General features: G+C 40.0%; 2 protein-coding genes across 3 annotated transcripts in view; both read right to left on the bottom strand.

The window, feature by feature from the left end:
* LOC121718338 (microfibril-associated glycoprotein 4-like) overlaps nt 1-377 on the bottom strand; it is a 4,457-nt gene extending 4,080 nt beyond the window's left edge. Inside the window, exons 1-2 of the mRNA XM_042103357.1 lie at nt 266-377; nt 1-49 (exon numbers count right to left, since the gene is read on the bottom strand). The exon at nt 1-49 is cut by the window's left edge and continues 33 nt beyond it. The gene's annotated coding sequence lies outside the window, so the exon portion shown is untranslated. The remainder of the gene's footprint in view (nt 50-265) is intronic.
* Nucleotides 1-6,802, bottom strand: part of LOC121718356 (microfibril-associated glycoprotein 4-like) — a 14,153-nt gene extending 7,351 nt beyond the window's left edge. The window contains exons 1-2 of one of the 2 annotated variants that reach the window (XR_006033913.1): nt 6,633-6,802; nt 4,766-4,767 (exon numbers count right to left, since the gene is read on the bottom strand). Coding sequence is in view for 1 of the 2 variants with exons in the window: in XM_042103384.1 (XP_041959318.1) it covers nt 5,864-5,869 (6 nt within the window). In the remaining variant the exon portion in view is untranslated. Of the gene's footprint in view, nt 1-4,765; nt 4,768-5,863; nt 5,936-6,632 lie in introns of those variants that run through there. The other variant, XM_042103384.1, reaches the window with a different exon arrangement.
* Between the last annotated feature and the right edge of the window lie 5,275 nt (nt 6,803-12,077).

Below are 12,077 nucleotides of genomic sequence, written 5' to 3' on the forward strand. Positions count from 1 at the left end.
CTTTTGGGACAAAATCACATGGACTGACCACCACGGTGTTGGGAGATTCCTGTGGAGAAAAATATGAGTACTACAGTAATACCCTATTGACATTTTCATGAATTTCAAGGTCACAGTTTGTAATGTACTGTAAATTGTAATGGTCTCTGCCATGTTATCATTAAGTATAAGTATTATGGAAAATTCAGATCTGATGGAAAACCAGACCAATATTTCACACAAACTAGTTTCACTAACTATTTGATCAAACAAAATAAATACTTACTTAGAAGGGCAAGGAGGAGAACCTGTTGCCTTTGAACTGAAGAGCGAGCTGTTCTAAATTGTATAGCTAGCATGTGAACGTCTGAAGAGTTCTACAATTCCTTCTTTTTTCCTGATCGCCCCACCTACATACTATGTTTTTGCAGCCAGTCAACCAGTTCCTGGTATTAACAGTTATTGATTTCTCAACAGGACCATAAATATCAGGCATAGACTGGAGGACAATATTTGATTGAGTGCCTTTGCATGCCCCAGGCCTTTTATGATGGAGGTCCAACAGAGAGGGTTAACATTGGTAATCAAGGATATTTGTCTCTTATATTCAATTACATACTTTTGTTTTAATATATTTTACCATAAATACTATGCCCCTCCCCCCATGTGAACTCAATCTTGGTCAAGGTATTTTCCTGTTCCTTATCACCATGACCTATGGACTCTCTCTCTCTGGGTCCAACCCAGCGCCCTGCTCTGTTCTAAATTCTTTGATCCAAACTGCACACAGTTCTAAATAATAGTATAGTAATAGTAAAAGTATATTGAAAAGATATTGATATACAGCAAGTTGTAGGACATACAGTACATTTATGTAAAAACAGATAGTTGTAAAGTGCATACACCAGTCAGCAAAAACAAAATCACTCTGTGTCTGTGGTATTGGCTGGGATGGAGTCCACTCACGTGATCGAGGTAGTAAATGTGTCGGTAGTTTGGAGTTGAGGAGTTGGACAGCCACAGGCACAAAAGTTGCCGGCCACCTCTGTATTCTCCAGGACAGGCTGCGAAGTCGTCATCTCCAGAGGGGTCATGCAAAATCTTGCCAGCCAGCTTATTCATCTGCAGCTTAGAGAGGAGGGAGTCTAAGAGGAATTCCAAAAAGCTTGTTAACTACAAGATAGTTAGATTGTTAGCTCTTGTTAAGAGCATGTTAACTACATTTTGTAGTCGCCTGCAGTTTGAGAAACCGATAGAATGGAACCAGCAGGTGAAAGCAGAGACTTTCTAATGAGGAGACACAGCAGTCAAAAAATCCTCCATAGCATGGGGATACAGTAGTTTGTAACCCTAATATAGCAGTTGTCTACACGTATCACCATTCCACATTCCACATAACCCTTCCACGGCAAAACGTCGACATGTGAATACATTGAGCCAATCATGTGTTGTGTTGTGAATACATTGAGCCAATCATGTGGTGTGTTGTGAAGACATCGTGCCAATCATGTGTTGTGATCTCGCCGCTGGAGCAAGATTTGTGTCGTGAAGCCTTGCGCATGCGCATTTCTGCCGAAATAGATGCCCGAAAAGTGCCTAAAAAGAGTTGCAATATGGCCGCTGAGTGGAAGGACTTTCCTAAAAGGACTTTGGTGAAAGAGAATGTGATGGTGCTCTCAATGAAGGAATAATAAAACTCATTTGGGGTCAGTAAAATCATAATGTATGATTTTACTGAATGAGGCTGTCAATGCTGACATTTCTTGAGAATTAGCTCAGTGTTGGCAGTGAGCAGACTCAAAGGTTGTGCCCAAATACTTGTATTCATCCACTGACTCCACAGGTTCCCCATGGATGCTGGTAGTAACCACCTCAGTGTAGCTCCACAGCACACTGGCCACGTCTCGCTTAAACAGCTGAATGACGTTTGAAAAGTCATTACCAGCAGTTTCCATTCATCCACTTTGCATCCATTTGATTTTGCTTAGAGCCAAGGAATGTTTGGGTCCAAACTAAACTAAGTGCTGTGACATGCAGAGGGGACAGGCCTCTCTGAAGCAAGATTACAATAGCTGCTCAATGTAAAATCTAATTAGCACTCTGAATAATTAAGAATAGCACTCTGGTACAACCTGATCCAAGAAGACACGCTGAGACTCAAGAGAGCTGCCGTTGATCACAAAGTTTTAATTCACAAGTACTGACAATGGACACAGCCTGACAAAGTCTGGCCATACACCCCAATGCAGTAGAGTGAATCAAAGGTATCTGTAGATAACCTGTCCCCCTTGTACCCTAGAAATTCCAGAGTTCATGAGAAAGCACAATTGAATTGTCCCTGAGAGACACTCTGGCAGTAATGATGCACATTACTTTTACCCCTTGCATCGCGAGGAACCAATCACATCGGTGTATCTGATATACTGTAGGCGGGCGGGCCATGAGGCGAACTAAATAGATGATGACATCGCTGCAACAAATCAGTCAGTAAACATTGGTCGTAGTGTTATCCAATTGCATCAAAGTCCGGAATCAGTCAGTAAACATTTGTTGTAGTGTGATCCAATTGCGTGCAGTGAGATTTTCAAATGCATGCTTGGTGATGCCCCTTGAGTTGGGCCATTTTCATTATTCGTGGCCAGACCCTTGATCTTTCTAGAAAACCAGGGTCTGGATTTTCCAGGCTATCCCCCTTGAGAAAGTTTGTACAATCTGAAGTCTACAGTAAATCATGATGCCATGTTCTTTATACGATACATAATGTCACAGGGCCTCCTAGTTTCCATACGTCATGTCAAATCAGAAATCGAGGTTCTCCCCCTTGACAGGTGATTGACATGCTGACATTTTGTTGATTAGTCATCATCATTTGATGTTTTTGTGTTTTGTGCACAAATGAGACGTTGCAATGGTCCTGTCCCCTACATACAGTGTTTATACCGGATCTGTGTTTGCATATTTAATATGTTTCATACACGTGTTTCAACACTGCATTTCGGTCGCTGCTTTTACCTTACCATTACCTTACACATGCCAGTTATGTTATGTATCCACCAGCCTGCCTGCAGCCTACTTCGCCTACTTCTAAAACTCCAAAGCTGCTTGCTGTCAGATTTGGTTCCGAGGGAACAAGTTCAGTGTATCCACAACACTCAATAACAGTTTATGTGATGTGTTAATCAATTAAATTCCCAACAATTTCACAACAGCTAGTTCTGGAGTAGGCCATTCAACTAGCCTGCTTGCTTACGACGAGACTCAGGCTGCGCAGTCGGTACCTGCTTCCTTATTTGGGTTTTGGGTTGCCAGGTTTTAGCCTATGACAAAACGGTTGAAATTGAAACTAAGTGATCGTGTATGTGTAGGGTGTATTTCATACACAACCTGGCAACCTGAATGCATCAATGATTTTAAAATGAAGTTTGATGGCCATGCAAATTACGGGAGTTTTCCGGGAGAAATAACAAAACGGGAGGGTGCTGGGAGATGACCTTGAAATACGGGAGAAACCCGGGATAAAACGGGAGTGTTGACAGGTATGGTACTGGGTGTACTGTCTACAAGTTGTACCTATCCCATGCCAGGGTGCCCCACATGATAGTGTTTCACATGTGTGAGACTTCAGATCCTTGCAAATGATAGGATGGCATGTGTGTCTATGAACCTCAAAGATAAAAGGCAGAGGAATGCATTCAGAGCACAGGAATTTATTTATCAGATTTTGTGTTGTTTTTTCCCCTCAGAAATGCTAATGCCAGAAGCCAACTGGAAATGTTTGTGTGTGGTTTAGTTATTATGACAGAAACCTGTTTTACCACAGTTTCATAACCTTGCATGTAAATAAAGTATTGGCATTACAACATTAAATGTTTCAACATTAAATGTCACATCAACAGTTGATGGGAACATTAACACATCCTGTGAAGATGTCACAGCAGTATACATATCCGAACCGTATAGACAGATATGTACAGTATGTATAGTTATGTGCAGTGCAGTAACAGTACCATTGCAGTGTAGTAACAGTAGCATAAGAGTAGTACAAATAAGTCCTATCCATACATCCTAACTTTACACGGGCTGCTGGCTATACAATTTATTCTAGTTAACAATTGTTACATTTAGTTTGTTGTTACATTTAGTTTGAGATTGTCTGCAAGTGATTGTTTCAGAAAGCGGTGAGTGATAATGTGTAATGTGTACAAATATTTGCATTTTAAGCATAGTTGAATATTGGGGAGGGACATGGGCCTTTCCATAAACATCATGGATTGAAGAAGAACATTTGATTGAGTGCCTTTTTATGACCAGGCCTTTTATGATGTAGCTCCCACAGAGAGGGTTATCATTGGTAATCAAGGAACTTTGGCTCCCATATTCAATTACACATTGTTCTCTTTTAAAGGTGCAGTCAGTAATGTTCAATTCCATAACATTTTTTGTCACATTCAGCAATAATCTCCTCACAACCGCTAGCTGCCCATTCTGTGAGTACACTGTAAAAAAAAAAACATTTTCTGTAGGCAGCCCAGGCTCCGACAAAATCGTCTGCCAATAAATTTAAATATAATCATAAACACAAATAAATGTGATATCCTGCACAATTGCTAAACCAATATTTGGACTATTAGGTATTTTACATTACATTACATTTAGCAGACACTTCTTGACCAAAGTGACTTACATATGTCAGCTATATTACAAGGGATTACATTGTCCCCGGAGCACCTTGGGGTTAAGTGCCTTGCTCAAGGGCACAACGGTGGAAGTTGGAAATTGAACCGACAACTTTCAGGACACTGCACGCTAGCCCAGCTCCTTAACCACTACACTACCACCGCCCCGGTATTTACATGCAGCAAAGCAGAACCAAAAAATACGCTATTAACCGGTTATCATTATTTTAGATAAATGATTCTGTTCCGGAACATAAAAAAAAGTAACGTTTCTGGTTTTGTTTCTGTTCCTAGCAAAACATCAAACGTTTCTGGTTTTTGTTTTCGTTCCATGAACCGGTTCAAAGCCTTGGACAAAAGAAAGAGAGATAAAAACATGCCTGTGTCAGCTGTGCTTTAGTGCGTGTGTTAGACTACTTGGTTCGTGTCGGGTGGGTAACTGCTTCGCTGCACCTGAAAGCATAAAATGTCAAAAATCTGAAATGACTCATTGAAGCACACAACCACACACACCCTACACCCTACACTAGTTCCTCCAAGTTCTATCTTTCATTCTTACGTGGGGTTATATGAGGGTAGATGGGGTTATATGAGGGTAGATGGGGTTAGTTCTTTGATGAAAGATGGAATTTGAAGGAGGAAATAAAAGGAAAACCCATATGTTTTTGCATGTTTGATGCACCAGTTAAATAGCAGTGATTAACTGGGTCTGAAACATTCACTAGAAATGAGTTTTGAGAAGTCTTTCAGTTTGCTTCAAGATTAAGGGTTTTGGGCTCAACTTTTGCAGCAGCGATAATGTTTTTTTTTGGCTCAACACTAATTTCACACCTGCACATTATATTGTTGTGGAAACCGTAAAAGAAACCATAAAGAAAAATGCCTTGGCTCATTTGTAACATGATGTTCTAGTACAGAGCTTTAATCATAATTTACTTGGGGGGAAGGGGGCATTTATACTTGCGGTTTGGAGTAAATTGTCTGCTTAATACATAAATGTGAAGTGAAATATTATATTAGGCTTAGATCTGACTGAATGTGATGCACCTTATTTAATCAGGAGAATAACATGTCATGTACTTGCAGTATGATATTTTGTAGGTACATACAAAGTAATCATTTCTCAATATCTGTTTTTTTATTTTGTATATTGTATCTCTAGAAACTGAATGCAGGAAAGTTATTGAAAATAAGATGGTGCAAATAACCTGCATTATGCATTTAGAATAACAGCTTTGAATCTGTGGGACAAAATCACATGGACTGACCACGGTGTTGTGAGATTCCTGTGGAGATGAGGAAAATATATGAATACTAGGACAGTATGAAAATGAAAGCCTGTGAATAAATTATCTATTAATTTGCAGGGACACCTACGCATTTTTAAATACCTACTGTACTATCTGGCTCACGAATCTTTCTCTTACTTGGGAAGACCTTTTTTGTCTTGACCTAAGAAGGCCCATCTCTCTGTCATCTCCCTCTTGGATTACAAAACTGCACGTTTTTTTCTCTCTCTAGGTCATGTTCATGAAGAAGGTAATCCATCCATTGTGGTATTTATATACCAGACCATATGGAGTTTACTATCCCCTTTTTCCCCATCTTTGCTTCGCTTACTTTGTTTCAGTCAGTCTCTAACAGGTGAACTACAGTATACAGCCTGTGTCAATCAAAGTGTCAATACATCATATGTTGCTTTTGATAAAAGTGTCAGCTAAAATGACTAAAACCGGGCAGAAAGCAAGACGTGTTGATAACTGAAATGAGTTTGGTTGTTCAGTTATTCATAGACAAATAAAAAATTCCATGCCATATGTGAATCTGAACTTGTGCACTTGTTTTGATGCAGAGCACTTTGGCATCTTGAAAAGTCACATGCATGTGTAACCTGTAAACTGTACAAAATTACCAGATTCCGTTGTCAGTTCAATTGTATTTAGTAACTAAATTATAACATTAGGAGGAAGCAAATACGTGTCAGAGCATGTGCCGTGTGAGGTCTGTCTCATGGTCGATGTGTGAGACTTCAGATCCTTGCAAATGATAGGACGGAGTGTGTGTCTATGAACCTCACAGACATAAGGCAGAGGAATGCATTCATAGCACAGGAATTTATTTATCAGATTTCATGTTGTTTTATTTCTCAGAAATGCTAATGCCAGAGGCCATTGTGTGTGTGTGTGTGTGTGTGTGTGTGTGTGTGTGTGTGTGTGTGTGTGTGTGTGTGTGTGTGTGTGTGTGCGGTTTAGTTATTATGACAAAAACCTGTTTCACCACAGTTTTATAACCTTGCATGTAAATAAAGTGTTAATATTGGCATTACAACAAATGTTTCAACATTAAATGTCCCATCAACAGTTGATGGGAACATTAACACATCCTAACTTTACACGTGCTGCTGGCTAGTTATGTAGGCCTATAGAATGTATTGTAGTTAACAAATGTTACTTTTAGTTTGTGATTTCATCTGCAAGTCACACACAGTCTCTCATTCGATGCAGAAGAGCAGACAGGGTGAGATTCCATTTGATCGTATAAAACCAATCAGCTAGTAGACACACACACACACACACACACACTCACGTTCCCAGACTCGGTCTTGCCAGAAAGCTGCAGTAATTGCCAGCCGTGTGACTGGGCCTTATTAGAGAGTTTGCCTCTTAATATACTGTTATACTTTGGGGGGGGCATTGATGGAGATCCCACAGAGAGGGTTAACATTGGTAATCAAGGAACTTTCCTATATTCAATTACATGTTTTTCTCTTTTGAGGGTTTTGAACACTAATGTTAGAAAAAAAAACCTCACGAAGCTATCTGATGATGTTCATGATATCTGCCGAGTGCTTTGAGAGAGTCTGGCCATCAAATAACATTATATATCTGATCTGGGTAGTTTCGTCAATATTTAGGATGTGTGTTCCGGCATTCTCATGAACACGAATATCTCTGTTGATTAACCAGACGTAGATAAACCAACACAGCCCACACAACAGTCAACATGACCGCTGTTCCTGAATGAAAATAGAAGAAGGCTAATACCGCGAGACACGTCGACGCTGTGCGTGACGTAGGTGAGCACGTTCGCTACGCTAATTTGCATAAATTCCCCAAATGGTGGAATATCCCCTTACAAAAAATAACTTTTTTGTTGAAGTGCAGTGCAGTTATAGGCTACTAGGCTACAGTGCAGTAGCCTACAGTAGTATTTTCATGTCCAAAATACTGCATTGCTGCAGTACAGTAATATGCAGTAAAATGCAGTTTAATGAATCTTGGTCAAGGTCTTTTCCTGTTCCTTATCACCATGACCTATGGGGCTTTTCTCAAAGTCAAGGATTCGTGCTTGGTAGAACGAGTCCTGCCAAGTCGAATCCTTCACAGATGAGGCAAGGCTTCTTCCTATCATATGGAAAACACACAATGGAACAGACTAGCAAATGTGCAGGAAGCTGCAGGTGCATTATTAAAAATCATGTGTGCGCACAGGATTGTGGGTGTTCCAAACATGCAGAGGATACACGCATGCATCCTCGAAAATCTCAGAACTAAAGACTCAGTACTTGATAGAATTGTAAAGCACCCTTGACATTGGAACAGTGCTTGGCGAGATTTGATGACGTAACGTCCTTGAAAGAGTGGCTTTGAAGGACCCATCCTTGACTTTGAGAAAAGCCCATGGACTCCCTCTCTCTCTAGGTCCAACCGAGCGCTCTGCTCTGTTCTAAATTCTTCGATCCAAACCGTTACTTCATATCTTAGAAAATGACTTGCCCATCCTCCTCAACCTCACAGTAGGTCCCATCCCCCTAAACTATGAAAAACATGCAATGCCATTGACCAGCTAGAAAGTGAGAGTGAGAGAGACAGAGAGAATAAGTGATAGGAAGAGAAAAAATATATAAAAATTCATACCTAAGCCAGAGACATTCATTGATTTTCATCATGATGGACTTGCCTTTCTGATGTCACAGTAAAACACAACTTGTGTTGTTTTTAACACATGATCTCAGTGTCCAGATAGGGACAGCACAGTTTGTGTTGTTTCCTATTTTTATTTGTTACACAATGTGTTGAAAATAACACAATTGTTTTGAAAACAACACATTTTTTAACACATCTCTGTGTTCAGATAGGGACAACACGTTTGTTTTAAGAGTGTAAGGACTGGCATATAGGAACATAATGATAGGTCACAGATGCATCTAAGTAAGGGATAATGTATAGAATGCCGGTCATTATTGGGAAAATAAGTCCCGACAAACATCCCCTATATGCCCCGCCCTCTCTCTTACTCTCACACACATTCTCATCCCCCCAGCCCCAAACGCAGCACAACATTTACACACAAAAAATACTCTCCAAACCCTCCCAGACAGAACACCCTCGAGCACACATGGGTAAAATAGCCGCAGCCTAAATAGCAGGAAAAGTGCCTAGTGCATAGGTGCACAGAATGCAATATCTGATGCATGTAGGCTAATATAGCCCATTCAACTACTTCTTTTTATTTTGCTTGTGCAGATGCTGTTTTATGTATGCCAGTGTCTGAAGGCATGTTTTGTTTTAACTTTTCCTAAAGGAATAAATGTGATAAGCCAGTTTTGGTCTCTTCACCGTCTGACTAATAGTTTATATATTACTAATATATGAATACAGCTTAACCAACTTTATTATAAGGGTCCCCCATACTGATAGTTATATATTACTAATATATTAATTAAGCTTAACCAACTTTATTATAAGGGGCCCCACGCTTATAGCTATATACTACTAATATATTAATTAAGCTTAACCAACTTTATTGTAAGCGGTTCCGGCGCCGACAAGAGTGGAAACGTGTCAAGGTAGCTCTGTGGTTTTTTTCTTGAATTTCCCCGTGGGGATCAATAAAGTATCTATCTATTGTAAGGGTCCTATGGGGAGTGGTTCATATTGGGATAGGCAGAAGCACAGTTTAATAACAATTAGTTAAATAATAATAAGTCATTAACTTTTCTATTAACATATAGTTTGTAAATAAACATTTAACATTTAAATGATGTAAGAAATAACTGTTAATTAGTGCCAAAAATACATTTAGTTAACTATTAACACATATTAATACAATATTAGTTAATAGATTTGTTAAAACATTAACACACAGATTTTATGCAAACAACTAATATTTAATTAATGATGAAAAAACTATTAACTTGTGGCAAATAGATATTTTAGTTACAATTAACAAATATTAACAAAGGGTTAGGTAATTACTAGTTTACTATTTATTATGGCACCTTATTATGGAGTGTTACCCACATTTTTAGTATTAATCAACAACACGCACCGGTGTTGCTGGGTTACTTGGGTAAGTAAGTAAGTAAAGTTTATTTTTAGAGCACATTTAACCACAGCTTGCACTGACCAAAGTGCTGTACATAAAGAATAATAAAATAAGATAAAATAAAATAAAATAGATAAGTAAGTACACATACAGATCAATGATTTAAGCTAAGATGACATCAACAGACAACACTTAATTACAGACATAACAGGGTAAGACAAGTAAATCACCGGGAAGGCACCGGAAAGGTGCGTTTTGAGCCTGATTTTGAATAATGTGATTGAAGGGGCATTTCTGATGTCAAGTGACAGTTGGTTCCACAGCTGAGGGCCAGCACCAGAATAGGCTCTGTCACCTTTTTGCTTAAGCCGGGACCGTGGGACATGGAGGACACCTTGGCTGGAGGATCTGAGGGACCTGGGGGCTACATGGGGATGAATGATATCAACTATGTAGCTGGGGGCCAGAGCATGAAGAGTCTTAAAGACCAACAGCAGTATTTTAAATTGTATCCTTGACTGGACTGGAAGCCAGTGCAAGGAGGCTATAGGGCAGGTGTAATATATGTTCAAGCTTTTTCGTGTTGGTGAGCAGCCTAGCTGCTGCATTTTGGACCATCTGAAGCCGTGCCACCGGTGTCAGAGGGAGACCAAAGTAGAGAGAGCTACAATAGTTTAGAGGGGAGGTTATGAAAGCATGGATGACTTTTTCCAGATTGTTGTATGATAGAACAGACTTGAGTTTGGAGATTATTCTTAATTGATAAAAACTGGTCTTTACAACAGATGTGCTTGTCCAGGTTAAAATGAGAGTCTAAAATAACACCCAGGTTACGTGCATGGGATTTCACATAGGGGGCAAGGGGACCAAGGTTGACAGGGATGGAATTTTTGGATTTTAAAGGCCCAAAAACAATAACTTCAGTTTTGTTATCATTTAACTGAAGAAAGTTGTTAGCCATCCAGATTTTAATTTCTTCCAAACAGTCTAAAAGAGGCTGCATTGAGTTGCGGATTTAAGTGGGATGTACAGTTGGGAGTAATCTGCATAGAAATGGAATGAAATATTGAATTTTCTGATGATGTTACCTAGGGTGAGCATGTACAGGCAGAAAAGTACTGGACCCAAAATGGATCCCTGGGGGACACCATATGACACAGGGGCAGAGGATGAGGAGTACTGGCCTATAGATACAGAGAAAGATCTTTGGTAGACGTAGGAGTAAAACTAGGAATTAGGAATTATACTAAATGTTACTTTCTTGTGATAATGTTTGTTTTTTGTGTTTTTTCTATTAAATATATAACAAAATGACTGTAGGGGATTTTCAGATTATGGTCAGTGTAGCGAAGGGAAAGAGCAGTGACACCTCCCGGTCGTGAACCCTAAATGTACTAAATGTGCTGCTTGACCACAATGGCAAAGAGCCTGGCTCATAAGTATGGCAGTCAGAGCGGATATTCATCCGTCACACTGCCCTCCCCTTCGGGAAGCTTGCCAAAGCGGTTAACGCACACTGGCTTCCCTCAGGCAACCACCAGCTGTACTTCTCCCATCCCAGGGTGCCCCACACATCATCCATCTCTGGGGTCCCTCACACTAGGGTCAACCTATCCTGTGGGTCCCTCATATGGCTCACACATTGGGCAAGCTTCCAATGACCTCAGGGGAGGCCATCCCACTTTTGACACCATATGTAGCGAAGGGAGAGAGCAGTGACCCCTCCCAGTCGCGAACTCAGGTCTCTGGGGTAGTATCCTGCAGCTTGACCTCAACGGCAAAGAGCCAGGCCCGTTAGTATGGCAGTCAGAGCGCACACTCAACCGTAGTGACAGCACACAGTCATATCAGCATGAAATTTAATCAAAAATGCCCTTGTCCCCCTTTGGTGCTTCCCTACCTTCTAGCTGCAGTGTATATCCTAATAATAAGTAGATGCAGCATATATTGGGTCTTGCAATGTCCACAAGAACCCAGAGCAATGAAATATCCATGTTGTTTCATCCAATATAAGTTGAAGTATGAAGTGAAGTATACACACTAATTGAATTGAAATATAAATGGCAAAGATTTATATTTTTGTGCAATTATTCC

Source organism: Alosa sapidissima, chromosome 9 (genome assembly GCF_018492685.1).
Source record: "Alosa sapidissima isolate fAloSap1 chromosome 9, fAloSap1.pri, whole genome shotgun sequence".
Lineage (NCBI taxonomy): Eukaryota > Metazoa > Chordata > Actinopteri > Clupeiformes > Clupeidae > Alosa > Alosa sapidissima.